The sequence below is a fragment of the Rousettus aegyptiacus genome, unplaced genomic scaffold, assembly GCF_014176215.1.
Source record: "Rousettus aegyptiacus isolate mRouAeg1 unplaced genomic scaffold, mRouAeg1.p scaffold_m13_p_6, whole genome shotgun sequence".
NCBI lineage: Eukaryota > Metazoa > Chordata > Mammalia > Chiroptera > Pteropodidae > Rousettus > Rousettus aegyptiacus.
The window spans coordinates 50,006,985-50,029,114 of record NW_023416309.1 but is presented as its reverse complement, the minus strand read 5'-3'; the positions used below and the strand labels follow the sequence as shown (position 1 = coordinate 50,029,114).

Below are 22,130 nucleotides of genomic sequence, written 5' to 3'. Positions count from 1 at the left end.
CTATAGCCCAATAAGAAAACCTTTAATCCTATTAAATACATTTTTTAATACTTCTTACATTTTTCTTTCAATTTGTTGACATCTAAAACATGGGATTTTTTAGTACCAATTTAAAAGGTTAATTTTTACTGCTCTTAATCTAGTTTCACCTACTATAAATATTAATATTATCATTTTTTCAATAGTTTACCTAAAGTAGGGTTTCTCAGCCTCATGGCTATGGACATTTTGAGCCAGATAATTATTTCTTGTAAAGAAGGCTCTTATGCACTATAGGATGTTTAGCAGCATCCCTGGCCTCTACCTACTAGATGCCAGTAGCAGCCTCACAATCATGACCATCAAAAATATCTACATGCATTGCCAATGTCCCTTAGGGTACAAAACTGCCTCTGGTTGAGAATCACTGATCTCAAGACAGATCAAAAGGAAACTTCCAATGTCACTGCTTCCAGTTAGTTACACACATAGTATATAAACAAAACACTGGACCGTATCACTATTAACGCATGTCTGACATGAATCTCCTGCAAACGATTTCAATACTTACTTACCTATATAATCCTATTTCCATCAGCACAGAAGAAAGTATACATAGTTATAGTCTTTTTTTAAAATCAGTTTTGTAAGCATATTCCCAGCTTCATCATGAAAAGAAGTAAAACTTACTGGATTCAAAACGGAATCTACATGAACGAATTTGAGCGAGAAACTACAGACTGAATTAACGACATACCAAGAAGTGATTCCTTACATATTTTACAAATGTCTTCATGTGTGAAGTGCTATTTTTTACAGTGCTAATAAATGAGCTAGTGATTACAAAGCAGCAATGTTCCCTACATCATCATTTACCCATAAGTACTAACCATGCTACAGTTACTGTTTGCTGAAATGCATTTCTTGTCATCACACCACTGGCACCCATTTGTATTGGCAGTACAGCTGGCACAATCTGCATATCGGTAACATCTGTCATCAGAAGCAGCTATAATACAAATGGGAAATAGAAACGCATCAGGATGAAAGAGAAAATGTCACACTTCTCGATTCGCACATTTTTATCATCTGCTTAAGAATCACCAAGACTTTTTAAACTAAAAATATGACCATCATTATCAAAATAAGTTCTTCAATATGAAATCAACTTTGTAGTTTGTGTTTACAGGGTTTTAGATACCTCCAATCCCAATCTACCAGGATCCTATAGCCATTTAAAATGTACACACGAGAGAGGGGGGAAAGTCTCATAGGTAATACGTTAATGTACATTTAAAAGAAAACATTATAACAAATACTCGTTTATCATTCTTCATAAATATATTTGAGATATCCGAATTGTTATAGATTAGAAGGACTTGAAAATATATTTGTTAATCGTAGCACTGAAAATGTACAAAAGTCCGTCCATTTAAAGAAAACTGAACAATTTTTATCCAGGTCATTCATTCATAAATAAATATTTACTAGTAATTTTCATAAGTTTGATTTATTTATTCAATATTTTCTAAGAAATATTAAACCAGAACATTAGTCATCAAAATTACAGAAAAATTTTTAACTTCATGGTCTGGCTTAGCAATAATTCAGGAAGAAAAAAAACTACCAAGAGCAGAATAAATTGCTTCATTTTATTTCTTTGAGGCACACAGTATTTCTTAGAATTATCTGAAAGCTTTTTTTAGTTATATAGGAAAATAATTCATATACATGATCACATTACATATAAAATATTAATATGTAATATTACCTACAGATTTTTAAAAAAGAAAACTAAAAATAGCTAATAAGAATATTTAATTATTAATTGTTGCCTAGTTCAAACATGAGAATCCTTATTAGAGGATTATGAATTTTTAATTTCTGAAAGCTCCTAAAGTAATTCTTATCAGCTGAATGCATTTCTACTTCTAGCCAAATGGAGTTCTGTGCCAGATACAGGGGAAACAAAAACAAAAACTTTTACCTGTTTTAGGAGGGCACTTTGCTCTAAGAATATTATTAGTATTCCCAGATTCCCAAGATTCACAGTAATTTTTAGTCCAAATACATTTTATCCCCGGACCAGCATTTTTACAAAGTTCTTCATCCCTGAAAGCCCTGCAATTGGGAGGCTTGTACACAAGGATATCATTAAGGAGAACACTAGAAAATCCTCCAAATATATACATGGACCTAGTGAAAACAAAACAAGAGTCATAAAGAAATAATATTAAGAGAAGTCTCTGTATAAATGTATTAGTTTTAAAATAAATTTAAATATACATTTTACTTTATTTTATCAAGGTAGGAAACAATATTTTTTTTAGAAATAGATAATAAATATACATGGATAATAAGATACACTTTAGAATTACTATCTAAAATTAGAATTTCTTAATATAGACATAAAATTTAGAAATTAGATAGAGTTCTTTTGGTAGTGTTTTACTATTCTCTTATAAAAAAATTTTTTTTAAAGAGTAAGATAATCAAAAAGATTCTCAAAATTTCAATTTGGAAAGAAAAGCTCAGATGATTAGTGAATTAATTAACAGTATAAGTGCAAAGAAATTTAACATTCCTCAAAACAGCATAATTTGTATTTCTAAAAATATTAATAAAATAAATGAAAAAGATCAGAAAATGCTTCGATAATACCTTTTGCTATTTAAGAGAAGTAAAATAAAAACCAACCAGATTTTTCAACAGAGTATCCTAGATGTTATATTTTTACACTCTGAATTTCATTTACTACTGTTTTGAAAGCCAATTGATATCAGTTGCACAGTTCCACAGTCATTAGCTTTTACCTGCTTTTAGTATGGTATTGAAGAATTTTTACATAATTAGAATAAAATACTAATAAAATGAACTTATAAACATGTCATTATGAATTACACATTTTAAGGTAAGAATGAACTACACAATTTTACTGTCACTGGAGTACATATGACCAAATTTTTGCTACAGAAATAGAAAAACCATGCAAACTTAAAAGAGGAAAGTAACAATGATCCTCCAGTTCAAATTCCCAGGGGATTTAAGGATATTAAAATCTACAGAGGTTTAGAGACTTATCAAAAATCTTGTCATTTTTGAATGGCAGAACTGAAATGAAATCTAATTCTTCTAACTTTTCTTCTTCTCCCTGATAGAAATACGGGGCTAGCCTTCCTATCATTTCAGTTTGATATCTTAAAAACTGAAAGAAGGCAGAATGACTTTTTTTTTAAAGTATCTGAGGTTTTATCTTTCTTTTGACTACTCCGCTACCCCTTAAATATATTTAAACGAAAAAGAATGAAGAATATGGTTAACAAATCAAAAGGGATGCCACGGTACAGAAGGGAAGGATACATAAAACCCAATGCCATGAAGTACAAACAATTTTTAACAGGATAACAGAACATGCAGATAATATAACTGATAAATGTATGCCTTTTACCCATTAATGACAACTGCAGAGTGTCCAAATCTGTTAACATCTCTATGAAGATTTGGTTTTGGTAATGTTTTCCATTCATCACAAGCTGGAAACGGAAAATGAAAATTAAAAAAAAAAATACTATAAAACAATTATTGGCCAAGTTAAAGGTACACTACTTAACAACAGAAAACTTTTCATTAATTTTTCATGACCTACAATTCAGTATTGTTGCTCAACTAGCATTATTCTTTAAATAAAAATAACTTCTGCCTAAAATTCCCACAAATAAATTTAAATGTATGAGAATAAAGAAGATGAATGGAAAGAAATTAGGTGTACTTTATGTTGGAGAATAACTTCAATGATATATTATTATCAAATGAACCAAGGTAAAATACATGAATGTGAATACTGAGCAAACCTATTAGTTAAATCACTAAATCAAAATTTACACGAATGCATATAAAATTAAATGGTATATATAATATTTAGTAAATAAATGTCTAAAAACAGAATCATCAAAATAAAATATAAGTGCGGAACCAGAAAAGACCCTGAATTGCCAGTGCAATCTTAGGTGCCATGCTCCCTGATATCAAACTATACCACAAGACTACAGTAATCAAAACGGTATGGTACTGGCACAAAAACAGGCACACAGATCAATGGAATAAAGAACCCAGAAATAAACCTATGCCTACCTATATCATCAATTCATCTATGACAAAGAAGGCAAGAATATACAATGGGAAAAAAAATCGCTTAAATAAGTGAAGTTAGGAAAACTGGACGTGCAAAAAAAATAAATTAGATCACTTTCTTAGACCATATACAAAAACAAACACAAAATAGACTTAAATGTAAGATCTGAAACCATAACTCTTGGGAAAAAACACAGCCAGTAAACTCTTTAATAACAGCCTCGGCAATATTTTTTTGGACCTATTTCCTCAGCCAAAGGCAGCATAAGCTTAAATAAACAAATAGGACGCCAAAAAACTAAAAGGCTTTTGAACAACGAAGGAAAGAAAGCATCAACAAAACAAAAAGGTAACCTATTAAGTGGGAGGCAAATTTTGCAAATAATGTATCTGATAAAGAGTTAATACTGAAAATATATTTAACAAGATGCATGCAGCTCAATATAAAAAAAAATGCAAAAATAGGCAGAGAATCTGAATAGCTATTTTCCTAATGAAGACATACAGATGGCCAATAGACAAATGAAAAGATGCACATCACTAATCATCAGAAAAATGCAAATCAGAACCACAATGAGATCACCCACACCTGTCAGAATGGCTATTATCAAAAGGGCAACAAATAACAAGTGTTGGCGAGGATGTGGAGAAAAGGCGAACTTCATGCATTCATGGTGGGAATGTAAACTGGGGCAGCCATTATGAAAACAGTACGAAAGATCCAGTTATTCCACTTTTGGGTATTTAGTTGATGAACACAAAAATACTAATTTGAAAAGATACATGTTTATTATATTATTTATAATAGCCAAGATACAGATGCAAGCTAAATGCATAACAAACTCATAGATACAGAGAACTGATTGATGATTGGGAAGATGGGCAAAATAAGTGGAGGGAATTTAGAGGCACGAACTTCCAGTTATATAATAAGTCAAAGGATATTATTTACAGGAGAGGGAATATAGTCAACAACACTGTAATAACTTTGGCTACTAGACTTAATGTGGTGATCATTTCATAGAGTATTTAAATATCAAATCACTATGTTATACACCTGAAACTAATCTAATATCTTGGGTCCTCTATACCACAATTATATATATATATATATAATTGTTTATATATTTGTATATATATTTTTATATATATAAAATTATTTATATTTATTTCCTTGAAATAATTTAGGTCATTAAAATATATATATATATACCATTAATAAAATGACTACTTTAAAAAATAAAATAAATACTTAAATCACATTAACGATTTGGTATTTTAAAAAGATTTTCATTGAATGACTTCAACTGCTCAAAAACAAAAATCCTAAACAATACATAAGCCATATAAAGATGATGGAAAAAACTGTTAGAGAAAACTGTATATCATTTCAATATAATATCAAAATTGACACATATACTAACATAGATTTTAAGATGTCAAATGATTGAGGTTTTTAGCAACTACAGACATCCTCGGGACAGCGTTTTAAATTTCATCTTCTTAGACAGGCCATATCTAAATGTAAGCCTTGGTATTTAATAAAATCACATAGGTATAACATCTTGAGTTGTATTTCCCACAGTATATTCCATGGAACACAAATTTCCCCCAAAAAAGGGTATTCCTTTGTTATATAATCTCTTTAGTAAACAAAGTACATTTGTTTATTAAAAACTCTCAAAAGAGAGATTACATAGGTATAGAAGCCAACTTTACCTAATCCAGTGTTTTCACAATGTTTTATCCATACGGGCACTTTTCATGGCACATTTATGTTTTCAAAAGCCAATGTTCTGAAGGTCGCATTTTGAGAAATACTATTATAGAAGCCTACGCATAGGATTAACAGTGTGCTATTTTACATATTAAGAAATGTGCATTACTTGTGTGGTACTATAAAACTTCCAAAGGGCTTTCATCTACAATAACTTAAAATGGTCTTTATAAGAATCCAGTGAGGTTAATTGAGCAGGTATTACCAGATGTTAGAAATGAAAAACTAGACTTAGAAGTTAAGCAATTTGCTTAAGGCCTTTCTGATTACCTTTGGTTTTCTGTAACTTATGTTTATAAATGTCTGACATAATAAAACTAATCTGACAGGATTCTGAAAGATTATTCCCATTTGGAGAGAAGGTATGACCTGTAAAAGGTGAATATAGCACAACAAAACTGGAAATTTTATGCTTGAGCAAGACATACTGACTGTCAAAATTCTTTATCTTTTTTCCCCTGTTTTATTGAGATATAATTGACATGTGGCCCTCTATAAGTTTAAAGTGTAGAGCATGATTTGCCTTACATATATTCTAAAACAATTATCACAATAAGTTAACATCCATCTTCTCTTACAGATACAAATGAAAAGTTTTTTTTGTTTTTTGTTTGTTTGTTTGTTTGTTTTTCCTCGTGAAGAGAACTCTTAAGCTCTACTCTCTTAACTTTCTTCTATATCATACAGAGGCACTGGGATTCCGATCAGATGAGACCATTTTAGTGGGAGACCTCTAAATGTCAGTTCTGGTGCATGCTTTCTCTTGGACTGGTCAGACTGTTTGAAGCAGATTTTCCAATCTCCTTCCTAGAAGCTATATGCCTTAGAGACAGGATTCTGGACCAAAGTGGAAGGAAGGAGCTAGATGTTCCATTCTTATGTTTACTTTAACTTAACCCCAGTGTTTCTAAAACAGTACTTATACACTCAGCCATGTTCTCAACTATAAAGTACCTAGGCTGACATCTGCAAAGAGTAAACCTCTGTCTTCTGGCGAAGTGGAAGAGGGCAGATACTCATCTGCACAAGTTGAGGAAGAGCATCTGGGGATTCAACAGCTTATTCCTCGAATCAAACTTTCTGTCTTCAGGCTCACAAGCGACCCCACCCATGCTTGCAGAAGTACTTAATAACTCCAGTTTTGAAAAAGTGCATGATTGATAAGCAACTCCAACTCAACTCCCAAAGAAATGAGAGTCCTGGAGCTTGTCCAAGACTGTGAGGTGGTAGGATTAACATATCAGACCACACATCTCCCGCTCACACCACACGGCCACAGAAATAAGTAAGGCTCAAAACTCAAAAGCATTTGGCTTCCGATTCTGTTCATTTCAGTGTGCTTCTTCCTATTAAGATGATACTTGCTTGCTCATTTAAAAACTGAACATCTGTTTAGTAACTGTGTTAAAGATTACGGGGTTATCTTCTGAATGTTCTCCAGACTATACTTTTCTCATAATAATATGTCTTGAAAAATAACCAAGAGTAAAAGATTAATTTATTTCATTATTTCAATAGAGAAAAGAAAACTGAGACTTCATCGACTGTTCTTAACTAAGAACAGGAGGAAAACATATGAAATTTTAGTTAATAGATTAATGTAAGACCTAGGAAAAAGATCATCAGTATTTAAGAATTTCAACTGAGATGTAAAGAAGATCCAATGACACAATGACATTATAAATATAAATTAAGACAGTTTCTGCCCTCAGTGAATAATGATAGGAAGTGATAAATATTGAGAGATTTAAAAAAAAAGTGCTATGGGGGCACAAAAAACGAAAAGCACATAATTGCTTTAAAAAAATTATTATAATAATATTATATAAAAGTAATAGAAGAGTTCAAAAACCTTTGGCAGTCTTTTTAAATGGGAAATGTTTCATAATATGGGTGGTCATGACTTTTATCTAATAAAAATAATATGCTAATTGCTTGTCAATGCTAGATAATAGTTCTCAAAACAAATCTGAGGAGTGAATATTTTTGTCACCCGGTTATATATATAAGGAAACAGAGACTGTCAAGGTTAGGTTAAGCTCCTTAAAGCCATTAAATGGCAAAGTCTGTACTCAAAACCAGATCTTATTAACCATTACATTACACTGTCTCAGCACACCATCAAAATAGCCTTGCAGATATAAACATTAATTTCAGGAAAATAAAAAAAATGATATTTTTTTAAAGTGCACAAGTCCCTGCAGAAGAGAAACGTCACAGTACTGTAATAAAAATTTCATTACATATGTCATTAATTCAGACAAATAATGCAATCCTACTTCTAGAAGTTCTTTGTCTTTTAACATATAGATATGTATCAAGAGTGGAAAATGAACTTTATCAGTCTGAATCCTCTTAAGTTTGAAGGTTTGAGGTGGACAGGGATATGTGCTGCCCAGATCATCGTTCAAGGAATTGTTTGTGCTGCTGGGAGGGAATAACCATCAGCTGCAAGCTCCATCAGGTGTTGCCTCAGTAGCAGAGAGCCACTTCACTCAAGGCCGCATCGTTGCCAAGATGACCCACATGCAATGGCTGATCGATGTGGGGTTTTGCGGCCCCATGGAGGACAACTCTGACCTCCAGAGATGCTTGCAGGGTTGACTGAGGCTATCTGGCAGCATCACAACTAAACCCTTCACTTTTTTCCTGTCCTGCTTCCTCCCCCGACCCCTTCCGAAGGCAGTGCTCTTAAAGGTGCTCCCAATGAACACCATGAATACCAAGCTCTACCTTGAGAACCCAAACTATGGCCCTAGGAGATTGTGTGAACGCAATATTAAGATGCCTCCCATGAGCAGAAAAGGAAATCATCACCAAAATGAAAAGGCAACATGTGGAATGGGAGAAAATATTTGAAAATCATATATCTGATAAAGGGTGGATATTTGAAAGGTATGAAGAACTCACACAATTCAATGGCAAAGAAACAAACCATCTGATAAAAAAATAAGCAGAAGAACCGAACAGACATTTTTCCGAATAATACATCCAAAAGGTCAACAGCTACCTGAACAGATGCTCAATATCGCTAATAATCAGGGAAATGCAAATCAAAACCACAAGGATGTGTCACCTCGCACTTGTTAGAACGGTATTATTAAAACGACAAGCAATTTCGGGTGTTGCTGAGGACAAGCTGAAAGGGGCACACCGGTGCACTGTTCATGGGACTGTAAGTTGGTACAGTCTCTTTGGAAAACAGTGTGTAGGTTCCTGAGAAATTACAAATAAAACCGCCGTATGATCCAGCGATCCCACCTCCGAGTAAAGGAAAACAGGATATCAGAGCTGTCTGCACTCCCATGTTCACTGCGGCTCTATTCACAACAGCCAAGGTTTAAAAACAATCTAGGTGCCGTCAATGAATGAATGGATCAAGAAAATGTGGTATACACACATGCACATGCGTACACACACACGTGCGCACGTGCAAACACACACACAGAAATATTACTTAGCCATGAGAAAGATGGAAAACCTGTCATTTAAACAACACAGACGGCCCTGGAGGGCATTATGCTAAGTGAAATAGCCATAAAGAAAGACAAATACTGCATGGTATCACTTCACTTATATGTGGAATCTTAAAAAACAGAAGTTAAACTCATAGAAACTGAGAGTAGGAGAGTGGCTGCCAACGACTGGAGTCGGGGAAACAGGAAGAGGCCGGTGAGCAGGTACACGCTCTCAGCCATAAAATAAGTAAGGTCTATGGATCTAATGTATAAACATGGTGACTACCGTTGATAACACTGTATTGAATAAACTGAAATTTACTGAGAGTAAAATTAAATGTTCTCAACAACAACAAAAAAGATATATATGTGAGATGATAGATGTCATTAATTAAATGGAGAAATCCTCTCACAATGTCTACATATATTGAACCATCACAATGCACGCTATAAATATCTTACAGTTTTATTCATCAATTATACCTTAAAAAAGCTGGGAGGAAAAAAGATGATTCCTAGAAAGATGACAAATATAGCCCATACTAAGTAAGGTCAGAAGGACAGAACTGCCACAGCAAAAAGTAAAGGCGAGGATTAAAAGTCCAGGAATGTGGGTATTTTTAAGTGGATACACACGATGATGGAACAAGCAAGACCTGTGTCATCCTAACGAGGAACTGCTCCAATGGGATGGGGCCCTAAGGTCAGCCTGACTTTTCCTCCTGCCCAATCCTTTTTTCTTCTCCCTCCCTTGCACAGTTGTTCATCCCAAGGACCTAATAAGTACCCTAAACACGAAACTGCCTCAGAGTTTGGGTTCCAAAGAACTCCAACTGTTAACAGGGATGTTTGTTATCACAGTATAACCTAACCTGTACTGACTGATACAATCAATGCGAAGTTTCCTCTGCAGTTTCTGAAAAGGGCTGGCAATTTGTTTTCACCCATAAAATTGTTTGGGAGGAATAGAATTTAACACGCAAGCTTATGAAAAGCTAGTTGAGGTGAGCAATTTTTGCATCTATAGACACAGAATTTCATGCCTGCTGATATTTGCCCACCTGCCAGGAATTTTCGAGAGAATTGGGAAGAGAAAAATATAGGAGCAGTTGTTACAAACAGGCTTCTATTCATCCCTTCCAGCCTTTTCAGTAACTACGAAACAGAATATTGGGCTAGATAAATTCTGTTGTTGGGTTTTCACATTCTTGGTCAGGATTCTCTATAAAACATAGTCAGGTTTTCTTGTAAGATGCAGAAGTTATCAAATGTCTTTAAAGCTCAATATTAAATTAATATAATTTGTTTACATATAGTCTATTCCCATTCTTACATTATAAAGTCTTTTACATTATTAATCTGTCTGACTGAAATCTATAATTATATTTCTTGCCAAGATGAAAATACATTTCCAGAGCACTCAGGTCATTATCACTTTATAAAGAGTTCAAGGCTGGACAAATTAAAGCAAAATCCACAAGGTTATTGACATCATGAACACTGACAGACTTGTCACTCAAAAACAACAGAAGAGCCACACAAAAATAAAGAACCAAGTAAAATATATACTCTGGAATACTGATTAAAAAAAAAAAAAAACCTGTGCTACAAGGTACTAAATATTAATTTACAAGCTGTACACTCAATACATATAAGATCGAAAAATTAAGAGTTATTATTCTCTCAAAGCCAAGTAGCTGAAATCAGAATTGTGTGCCATGAGACTATTTACCTGTGGCGGGCCGGCGGGGGTGAAGGGGTCACAAAATTACATTATGAACTTACATTGCAATTTAGAGACTGGTTTACTTTATCAATTATACATAAAAATACAGGTGGAAAATACACATTCATTGGCAAATTATTCTACAAATACTTAAATTTTTCATGAAAATAGACTTTAAGGACAGATTTTAAAAGTTTTTTTTTAATATTCTACCTAAAATGTCAGTTCATAAGTCGGTCTTAATTGCATATTTGAAATACGATAAAAAGAACACAAAAGTTTGTGTACACAAGACTCAAAACTAGATGGATACAGAGAAAAAATCCTATTAACCATTTGAATACCTTTGCAATAAAGACCAAATTCCTAGATGTTGCCTAAAAACTTCTTCCACCAGCCTCTTAAATGACGGTGCTTCACTGGGATTTTCCCCCACTAGTTTAAAACTTCTCTTAATATTCTAAAAGTTGCACTTCTCCCAGTTATCTCGTTCATACCCACAAATTCTCTCACGATGTCGTCCCCTGGCATTCATTCAATAAACATTTATTTATTTAGGCAAAGTAGGCATCACTATTTGACTCAGTCTTAATTGAAATGATTGCATAATGCTTTAACATTCAATGCAATTTCCTATTGGCTTCAGTTAATAGTCTCAGTATAATAAATTGTATTTGTACATCTGTGATAATGAATCATACATGAATTCCTAGAATAAATTCTATTTAGTCAGTTTGTTATACTTTTGAAAATGTCTCAAAATTCACTTCAATTTTAAGCTACGTTTCAATTCATGAAATTCACTTGTAAACATTGAAATCCTCAGTCAAACCTTACCTAGCGACACTTAAGGAATGTAGAAAGCAAACCAACTACCTGATTTATTTTTACTACTAACCACAGAAAACTAACTCCTTTGGTAATATTTACTTTCCACAACCATATAGCTTCAAAGTATAAATACGTCTAATAATATGAGAGCAACTCAGTGAAATATGTTTTTCCATTGCATCTTAGCCTCGTTATGTGCTAGAAAATTATCTTTACAAAAAGGATCATTGTAATCTGGAATCGGGTACAATAATACTACTAAAATAACAACAACAACAAATTAATAGTTTCAGATTTAAAATCTGACTTCAAGCAAGCTTTACAAACCAAAACATTAAGTAATATATCATTGTATATGCTATAGTCTATCCAGTCTTATTCACTAGCAGTGGCTCTATTATCAATTGCACTCAAGTCATTTTTTAAAATGTAAATGTACCCAGTAGCTAACCTAGGAGAATCAAATTAAATAGGTCTGTTTTTTTTTTTTTCTACAACCTTCAAAGAGGATGCCAAGGTACAGCCATGTTTGAAAATCACCATCACATGCCTCTACATCCAGCATGTATAATATGAGAACTATGAAGACAAGGCTATATCCTCAAAGATTAATGATATTCACTATATAAAATTTACTATGGCACTAAGGTTGGAATAGTATGGTTTATAGCAATGAAAAATTAGTATTAGCACAAAAATTCCTATTTGTTTAAACATAATATAATACAAAGCAATCAACTTAAAGAAAAAAATTATCATCATAACCTTTTTTTTTCCAAAAAAGATCTACATTTTAGTAGGTTCAATATGCAATGACTGTATTTTATTTCCACGAAATATACTGCATAAAGAAAACAATTATTTTAGAAGGCATTTCCTGAAATATGAAAAACACTTTTCCCAGCAAAATATTCCAACATTTGATGCTACAAACTCAGGAGAATAAATACAGATGGGGGAGTAGAAATTTATTGGGAATTACCTAGAAATAATCAAATGTGATAAAGAAAACATTTATTCTACATTGAATTGCATAATTGTATTATGTTTTTGTTCTTAGCATTAGCACAGAGCAAAAAAAAAAATCCTATGTTAAAATTATAAAACTTTAAAATGTTATTTTTCCTACAATTTGCTTGAAAAATGAAACTGTTCATTGCTTCTACCTTTCCACAGCACTGAGAAACATTAGTAAACATAATGTGTCTGGTAATCTGTTGTCAAAATTAAGAACATACAAATGGACCCTGTACCAAATAGCACAGTGTAGTCAAGTGGAAAGACTCCGAGTTTTAAGAATTACAAAACTAGGTCTATTGCTCACTACCTGCATGGCTTTGGGAAAGTTCCATTCACTCTCTCCTGCTTAATATTCTGGAAATGAGTTTATTAACACCTTGTTAAAAGGTAATTAGGGAGGCTACAGATATTGTGTATACAGCCCTTGGCTCATAGCACAGGACCTAGCACTTGGAAGTCACTTAATAAAAAGTAGTAATTAGAATAAAGATAATGGGATCTCTCTCTCTCTCTCTCTCTCTCTCTCTCTCTCTCTCTCTCTCTCTCTCTCTTCCCCCACCCCTCAGGAAACTAATACCTCCAATATTTATTTTTTTACCTCAGTAGTAACCTTTTTTGATAAGATCTAAAATATGATAATCATTAACATGAAATTATACAAATCATGAAAGAAATTACAATAAATTCCAAATATGTGAGCTATCAAATATCTCAACATTAATCCCTTCATTAAAGTATAGAAATTGGGTGGAAGCTTCTGGAAGAATCTTTTGCAAAAGTTCAAAATCTCACTTTATAAATTTTTAACAATAACAACAAAATGCTGCGCTATTCATAGAACTTTTTTCTAATGTGAAGAACAAATAAAACTTTCATCTACCTCCAGGGAACTAAGCTTGCTGTCTCATCACCACAGGCAAAACAAAATGCCGACAGCCCCTGCCTGGCAAAGAAAGCTCATGGTAAACCAGCCTAGATGCAGTACTTCATGTAATCCATGTTTTTTTTAGATCTCAGGCACTGATTTATAAGCTTTCTAAAAGCAAAGACAATCCCATTTTCATCATGAATCATCACTTCAAATTATCATTTCAAAAAGTAATTATTCATGATTGAAAGTCCTAAAGATGGTGGATTCTTTTTAACAATTACTCATAGACAGACACTCATAGCTTAAGAGTTAAAAAGCATACTTAACTTTATTACTAGGCGTTTCCTTCCAAACAAACTTACAATACTATAAATATCAAAGTCCTTATTAAGAGTTATAGTTTTTTTTTATATGCCTCCACTTGAAATAATTTTCCAAAGCAGATTATGTGCCTTTATAATGTTTAAGAGCAAAAGTATACTTCTGACATCTATTAAATGTGTTATCCTTTGGTCTCTCATTTTTGTCAAATGCTCCCTGATAATTTAAAAATTGGTACATTACCTTACACTATCAATAAGGGGTGCTCTAAAGTACTCATATATATATTTTAAGGATCAGCTAGATTTTATCTCTGGTATGATATATGAGAAAAAATGTTTTCACTACAGTAGTCTACTGCATGGATAAATATAGTATTTGAATAAATATACTCATTTAATAATCAGAGATTGATAGTACTCTAAATAGCATAATTAAAATTAAGTGAATTATATTAATGCACTGTATTTATGGTTCTCTGGCAAAGATTAATTATTTACTTCTATTCCTAGTTTGGTTTTCCATTTTGTCCCAAAAATCTTATTTCCTTAGCTCTACTACCTCTATATTCTTTTCTCTAGTTCTATCAGCTTCCTATACCAAATAAGTATGTCTGGTGAGTTTAAGTGCGTCTTTACTTATCCCCCACTAAATCTAAAACACCCGCATTACAACTATTTGTAATTTATATAATTTTATAGTACCCTATATCTACCCAGTATCAAAACTAATAGTAACAGGCAACCAATATAGACTGAGTGCTTGTGCCAGGATATGATATAGAAAAGCCCTCAAAAGAACATTCGAACCTAGGTCACTCAATTCCCGTCTCTACCAACTCACCCAGTTCATCCGTATTCTTGGACCTGCACTATTACTATGCTGAATTGAGAGAGAATTCCATTCATAATCCATCACTGAATTTATCTCTCTAAAATAACATATACACATGCTGTCAAATAATGTATTTGAGAATCTCTACATAAAAAACTTCTGATATTTCCTACTTCGTACAATCCTAACAGATACATACCTATGTCATATGCCAGGAAATCGGCAGAAAAACATTTTGCACCGTTACTCAAGGAAGTGTCATTATGGGTATTTCCTCCAAAAATAAGCATAGCTCCATTGATAAGAACAGCTGAATGAAGGTATCTGGCAAACCCACTTTCTTTCAAAATAGTCCTACAGGATAAAATTTAAAAATGTATTACAAAGGATAAAAAAAAAACCTCCCTGATTTTATATATGGTATATAAAGGATCGAATTTACATATAGAATTTTCCTTGGAATTGTGAAATAACACGCATAATTTGTAAACATAAATGTCCACTAAACTTCAGTATTTTGAAAAATATATATGGCCTCTAAACTTCATATTTTTTAAGAAACTTCCAGATTCACAGTACTCTACAATGCTTTGAACAAACATAATATTAAACATAGTTGTTAACGATTTTATATAATTTATATTTTGAATTTTGTTTTCATTTAGGAAATAAGTCTTCTTAAAATTAGAGGACCAATATCGTCAGTTTTAAATACCAAAGTAAATAAAAAGATAAATATAAGAAATTTACTCAGGTCTGTATTCAGTTAAAACTACATAACTCATATGGATCCCATAATACACTTTTTAAATTTTTAAGTATAACACACAAAAGTGCATTTATCGTAAGTCTAAAATTCAGTAAATTTTTATAAGATAAACACAACTAAGTAGCCAGAACTCAGATTTAAAAATATATATTACCACTATTCTGATTCTTATAGCAAAGATTTGTATTGCTCTATGTACTTTACAAAATACAATCATATAGTTCGTATTCATTTGTACATTCTCTTATTCAAGATGGTTTCTAAAATACATCCATAAGATGTGCATAACTGAAAATTACAATGCATTTTTGAGAAACATTAAAAATAATATAAATGCTCTTTTAATTAATTAAAGTATAACTCAGAAAATATCACCAATCTAGTCTCACATTCTATTTCATTTGAATGAACCGATAATAAAGGTGTGTGACAATGTGAATCAATGCTTTATAAAATATTTAAATAAACCCCTGGTAAAGTGAAGAATCAGAATGTAAACATAGTATGTACAGTACAGTAAGGGTGTGTGTGCGCGTGTGTATGTGTGTAAAGTCTCAAAAATCATGGATTACAATACCAATTAATTCTTTAAAAATATATAGCTAAATTCCATAATGGAAACATAAGGAGTTCCATAAACAATCTCCACAGCAAAGGAACTATAATTGGTAAAAATTATAAAAAATAATCACTTAGGGTCTAAAAACTTTTTCTAAGAGCAACAATGAATACATACCTACTCAAGAATATCTACTAAATTTCAGTAAGAACGGCAAAAGTCAATGATACCGAACCCATTACCTGCTTCCACCCTTTTCCCCATGCCCTCTCCCCTACACACTCCCAGTTCAGCAAGACAGATGGTTCACCCCAAGCCTAGAACAGAGAACTCTTTCATCCCCCAGCTCCTAGCCCAGGCCTTTGACATCTACCCAGGCACAGCAGACAGCCAACACTTACACTCCCTGCTCTGGGTGGCAGAAGCTCTATTCAAAGAAAAAGCGTGAGAGGTCTAGTGCCCTGCACATAGGCAGTGACGTCACTCCAAGAGGAACAGGCTGCTAAGTCTATCTATGATTTTAAATGCTGGCACTGAGGTTTACCGCCCCCCACCTCTTACTCCCACCTCCAAGAGAGGCAGGATCAGAAAAGGAGCACTTGGAAGCTCTTCACAGAGAACTGACTTCACAAGGAACAGAGCGTGGGAAATTTCAAGCCTTGAGGGAACTCTCCACACAGTGGAGGTTTTGGTGGTAAGCAATTAAGAGATAGCTAAGTAGCTCCATGAGAACAATTAGCTGAAACACTGACCAATAGAAGTTTATCGGAAAGAACGTGGGATAAAGAAAGCTAATACAAGCCCCACAGGGGTCAGAAACTCAAAGACTGCCGCTGGAAAAGGACTGAAATTGAATGTGAATCGACTGTAGAGCAATTTATGCCACAGAGCAAGTCGTGGGCTGTTAGTGGAGGCAACCTGGTGGGTGTGATACAAACACAGGCGGATGGCTTAACAGGGAGGTCAGAGGGGAAAGTCAAAGAGCCTCGCTCAAGTTACTGTCACCCCAGGGAGATTGTGTGCATCCCTAGGGGCACCCTCTGAAGAGCAAAGTGAGAAGACACATTTAGAGGAGGAAAGAGACTTCACCAAGAGTTCAGCCCCAGAGAAGGATAACAAATCAGAACCCAGACTTGCTACAATATATTATCTAAAATGGCCAGTTTTCAAGGGAAATTATGGCATGCAACAAAGTAGAAAAGTGTGACCCATCCGCAGGAAAAAAACGAGGCAAGCAAAATTGCCTTTGAAAAGTCTGATGATAAATGAAGTAAAAAAGACTTCAAAACAGTTATTATAAATATGTTATAAATACATTCAAAAACTTAAAAGAAAACATTTGCCTGACAAGATACTAAAGAAAGGTGCTCAGTCTTCGATCAGCTATTCCAACCCAGAGCGTTAGCAAAGTCAATTACATTATCATAAAACAATGTATGAATGCATATTTCTTGTCCCTTCTTTTTCTAATAAATTTTTTAAAAACAGTTGTTATAAGACAATGTATATATAATTGTATTGTTGGGTTTATAACATATAACAATGTAATAGATTTGGCAATAACAGCACAAAGGATGGATGGAAGCAAAGCTTTGTTGAAGTAAGGAAATGATGCCAAATAGTAACTCAAATGCACAGAAACAGATGAGGGAAAAAGCATGTAAAAAATTCAATAAAAAGGTTGATAATACAACAAATATATATGTGCTCTCTTGTCTACTCTCAGTCTCTTTAAAAGACTTAAAATTATATAAACTAATAAGTATAAAAATACATTGTTGAGTTTGGATCATATATACATAGCATAAATATTATATCGTATTAAGTAGTGATATATAATATATATATACAATCTCACAAGAAAAGCGAGAAGATGAAATAGAGTAATAAGAATGTTTCTGTATTTCACTAGACTCAAGTTAGTATAAATCTAAAGTATATTCTAAGTTAAGATAAACATGATAAGCCCTGGAATAAACACGAAGTAACAAAAATCATTGTATTTTTTTTTAATTAAAATGTTATACTAAAAAATATTTGCTTAATGCAAAAAGAGCAATAAAAAAGAATAGAGTAACAGAACATGAGATATTTAAAAACGAACAAAATAACAGACATAAATTCAACTGTATCAAAAATAACATTAAATTGAAGGTATTAAATATATAAAGCATGAAGAAAGTAATAAAGATTAGAACAGAAAATAACACAATGTAGATTAGAAAACTAATACAGAAAGTCAATAAAGCCAAAACTTCTTTCTTTGGAAAGATCAAAAAATTGACAAACTCTTCATTATACTGAACAAGAAAAAAAGAAATAAAACTTGAATTATTAAAATCAAAAATGAAAGAAGGAATATAATTATCAGCCTTACAGAAATATAAGAGATTACAATGCAATACTAAATAACTGGTAGCCTTATGAAGTTTACAAATAGTACGACAAAGTCAAGAAAGATATTAATGACCAAAGCTGACACAGGAAGAAACAAAAAACCTGAAGAGACCTATAACAAAGATATTTAATTAGAAATTGTAAAACTTTCCTCAAAGAAAAGTGACAGTAAGATGCCTTCCCTGTTGAGTTCCACCAATTATTTAAAGAAGAATATGAAATCTTAACAAACTCCTCAAAACTATAGACTAGGATATTATCAAACTCATTCTGATAGGTATCTCTGATACCTAAACCAGACAAAGATAACACAAGAAAACTATATACTAATATCTTTTATAAATATAGACATAAAAATCCTCAACAAAATACTAGGAAATCAAAACAAGGAATATATAAATGGATTATATACCATAAACAATTGGAATTTATCCCAGGAATGTATGGTTGGTTTAATATCTGAAAATCAATCAGCTATTGATAGGAAAAAAAAATCAGGGAAAAAAAATCAAATGATTATCTTAATAGATGCAGAAGAAGCTTTTGACAAATTCTAGCACTTTTTCTTGATAGATTAAAAATATATATAACAAAACAGGGACAAAAGGGAACTTCGACCTGATAAAGGCTAAATAGTGTCCCACCCCAAGAGATTCACCCATGTTCAAACCCCCAAAATCTGTGACTGTTACTTTATTTCAAAAATGTGTCTTTGCAGATATAATTAATTAAGTATGAGATGAGGAACTCATCCTAGATTATCCAGTGAACCTGCATCCAATGACAAGTGTCCCTATAAGAGATACAGAGAGAAGAGGCGAAGGTAACAGAACTGTGAAGAGGGGCACTGGAGGGATTCAGCCACAACTCCAGGAATACTGACAGCCACAAAAAGCTGAAAGAGGCAAAGAAAGAAATTTTCCATAGCACCTCTGGGGGGCGGGACATGGCCATGCTCATAATTTGATTTTGGATTTCTGGCTCCAGCTCTGTGAGATGATATATTTACATTGTTTTAAGCTACACAGTGTGTGGTAATTTGTGTACATCAGCCATAAAAAACTAACGCAAAGGACATCTACAAAAAAAAAAAAAAACACACAGTTAATATCATACACAGTAATGAAAGACAAAATGTTTTTCCTCTAAAATCTAGAATAAGATAAAGATGTCTGCTCTTGCCACTTCTAGTCAATACTGTACCAGAGCTTATAGGCAGGGAAATAGGCAAGAAAATGAAATAAAAGGCATCTAGATTGGAAGGAAGAAGTAAAACTCTCACTATTTGCAAATGACATGATCTATAAAGAAATTCTAATTAATCCACAAAAAAACTGATTAGAACCAATAAATAAATTTAGCAAGTCTGGAGGGTAAAAGAATGATATACAAAACCTCAATTGTATTTGTATATACCAGCAATGAAAAATCCTAAAATAAAAATAATAAAACAATTCAACTCACAATAGTATCAAAAAAGAATAAAATATTTAGGAGTAAATTTAATAAGTATAAAACTTATACTGTTAAAACTAGAAAACTATCAGGGAAAGAAATTTAAGATGGCTTAACTAAGTGAAAAGAAATCCCATTTTCAGGAATTAAAAAAAATATTAAGATTACTATATTCTCCACATTGATTTACAGATTCAATTCACTCCCTATAAAAATCCCAGCTGGGTTTTTTAATTGAAAAACTGATCCTAAAGTTCATGTGGAAATTCAAGAGACCAGATTAGACAATTCAAAGAACTGGAAATTCAAATAAAGAATACTCTTTTCAGCAAATGGTACCGGGATAACTGAATATCTGCAAACAAAATGAAAACAATTGAACCCCTCCTCACAACATATACAAAATGTATCTCAAAATAGATATAAGACCTAAATTTAAAGAGCTACAGATTAAACAAGGGAACAGAACACGGAACCAAGAAATAGACCTACAAAGATACAGTCAACTTATCTCTGACAAAAGAACAAGAACAATTTCGCAGAGAAAGACATCCGATATACGTAATGGTTATGAAAATATTCAGAATCTAGACAGACCTAACACCTTTTACAAAAGTTAACTCAAAATATAAACGTAAAATGCAAAACTATAAAACTCCTAGAAGATAACACAGAACGAAATCTAAGTGGGCCTGAGTTTGGTGATGGCATTTTAGATTTAGCACCAAATGCACAATTAATAAAAGAAAAAAATTAAATTGCACCTCATTAAAATTAAAAACTTCTGCTGTGAAAGAAACTGTTTGGAGAATAAAACAATAAGCTGCAGACTTAGAGAAAATGTTTGCCAGAAACAAACTGGCGTCCAAAATTTACAAAGAAATCTTAAAACTCAAGAGTAAAAAACAAACAAGCTGATTAAAAAGTTGGCAAAAAGTCTTAGCAGACGCCTTGCCAAAGACATACAGCTGGCAAAAAAAAAAAAAAAAAAAAAGCATATGAAAAGATGCATAAACATCACAAGTCATTAGAGAATTACATATTAAAGCAACAATGAAATACTACTTCACATCTACTAGAACGGCTAAAATTCAAAACACTGACACCAAATGCTGGCCCAGAAACACGCCTACACAAATACAGTCAACTGATCTTTGACAAAAGATCATTTATTGATATTCCACTTACAAGAAATATCATAAATAGGCAAATCCATTGAGACAGAAAGCAGATTTGTCATGTCCAGGAGATGGAAAAAGAGAGTAAAGAAAGGTATGGGATTTCTGTTGGTGGTGACAGAAATATTCTGGAATTAGTGATGGTAGTTGCATAACATTATGAATATTCTAAAAATGTGTACACTTTAAAATGATTAAAATAAAAAACGGTATATTCTATGAATTTTATCTCAATAAAAATTTTTCTTTAAAAAAAAAAACGAAATAACAGTCATAGGAGAAAGACACATTTTGGTATTTTACCAATAGGGCAAAACCTAAATCTTATCATGAAGGAACATCAGACAAACCCAAACTGGGTACACAGATAAAAAATTTACTAAGAAACCAAATTCAGCAATTAAAAAAGTACCATTTTTTAACAAAAGATATTAGGACAATTGGAAAAAAATAAGTAAAGTCTGTAGATTAGATTACAAAATTCTATCAATGTTATTTCTTAAATTTGATATCTGTATTGTGGTTACGTAAAAAATGTCTGGTTTTTTTTTTAGTAAGTACATTAAAAATATTTAGGTTTAAGGGGTATCATGTCAGCAGCTCATGATACCCCTTATAATAGATGATAGATAAACAGACAGATAGATACAGATAGAAGGAGATAGTGCTTTAAAAATAATTAAAAGGGAAAGGGAATTTAACTACATATGCTGCTAAGACTAAAGACTCTAAAAGAACATTATGAGCATCTTTGTAACTTTACTTGAGATGCTGAATTCAAGGACTAATTCCTAAAAATACATCTTATTGAGACTTAAGAAGAA

At 32.5% G+C, this 22,130-nt stretch overlaps 1 protein-coding gene across 17 annotated transcripts in view; it reads right to left on the bottom strand.

Moving 5' to 3' along the window:
* Positions 1 to 22,130, bottom strand: part of ATRNL1 (attractin like 1) — a 535,879-nt gene that overhangs the window by 431,537 nt on the left and 82,212 nt on the right. For all 17 annotated transcript variants that reach the window (XR_004951254.1, XR_004951255.1, XR_004951256.1 and 14 more), the window contains exons 10-13: positions 15,148 to 15,302; positions 3,428 to 3,512; positions 1,967 to 2,175; positions 870 to 988 (exon numbers count right to left, since the gene is read on the bottom strand). Coding sequence is in view for 13 of the 17 variants with exons in the window: in XM_036222140.1 (XP_036078033.1) it covers positions 870 to 988; positions 1,967 to 2,175; positions 3,428 to 3,512; positions 15,148 to 15,302 (568 nt within the window). In the remaining 4 variants the exon portion in view is untranslated. The remainder of the gene's footprint in view (positions 1 to 869; positions 989 to 1,966; positions 2,176 to 3,427; positions 3,513 to 15,147; positions 15,303 to 22,130) is intronic.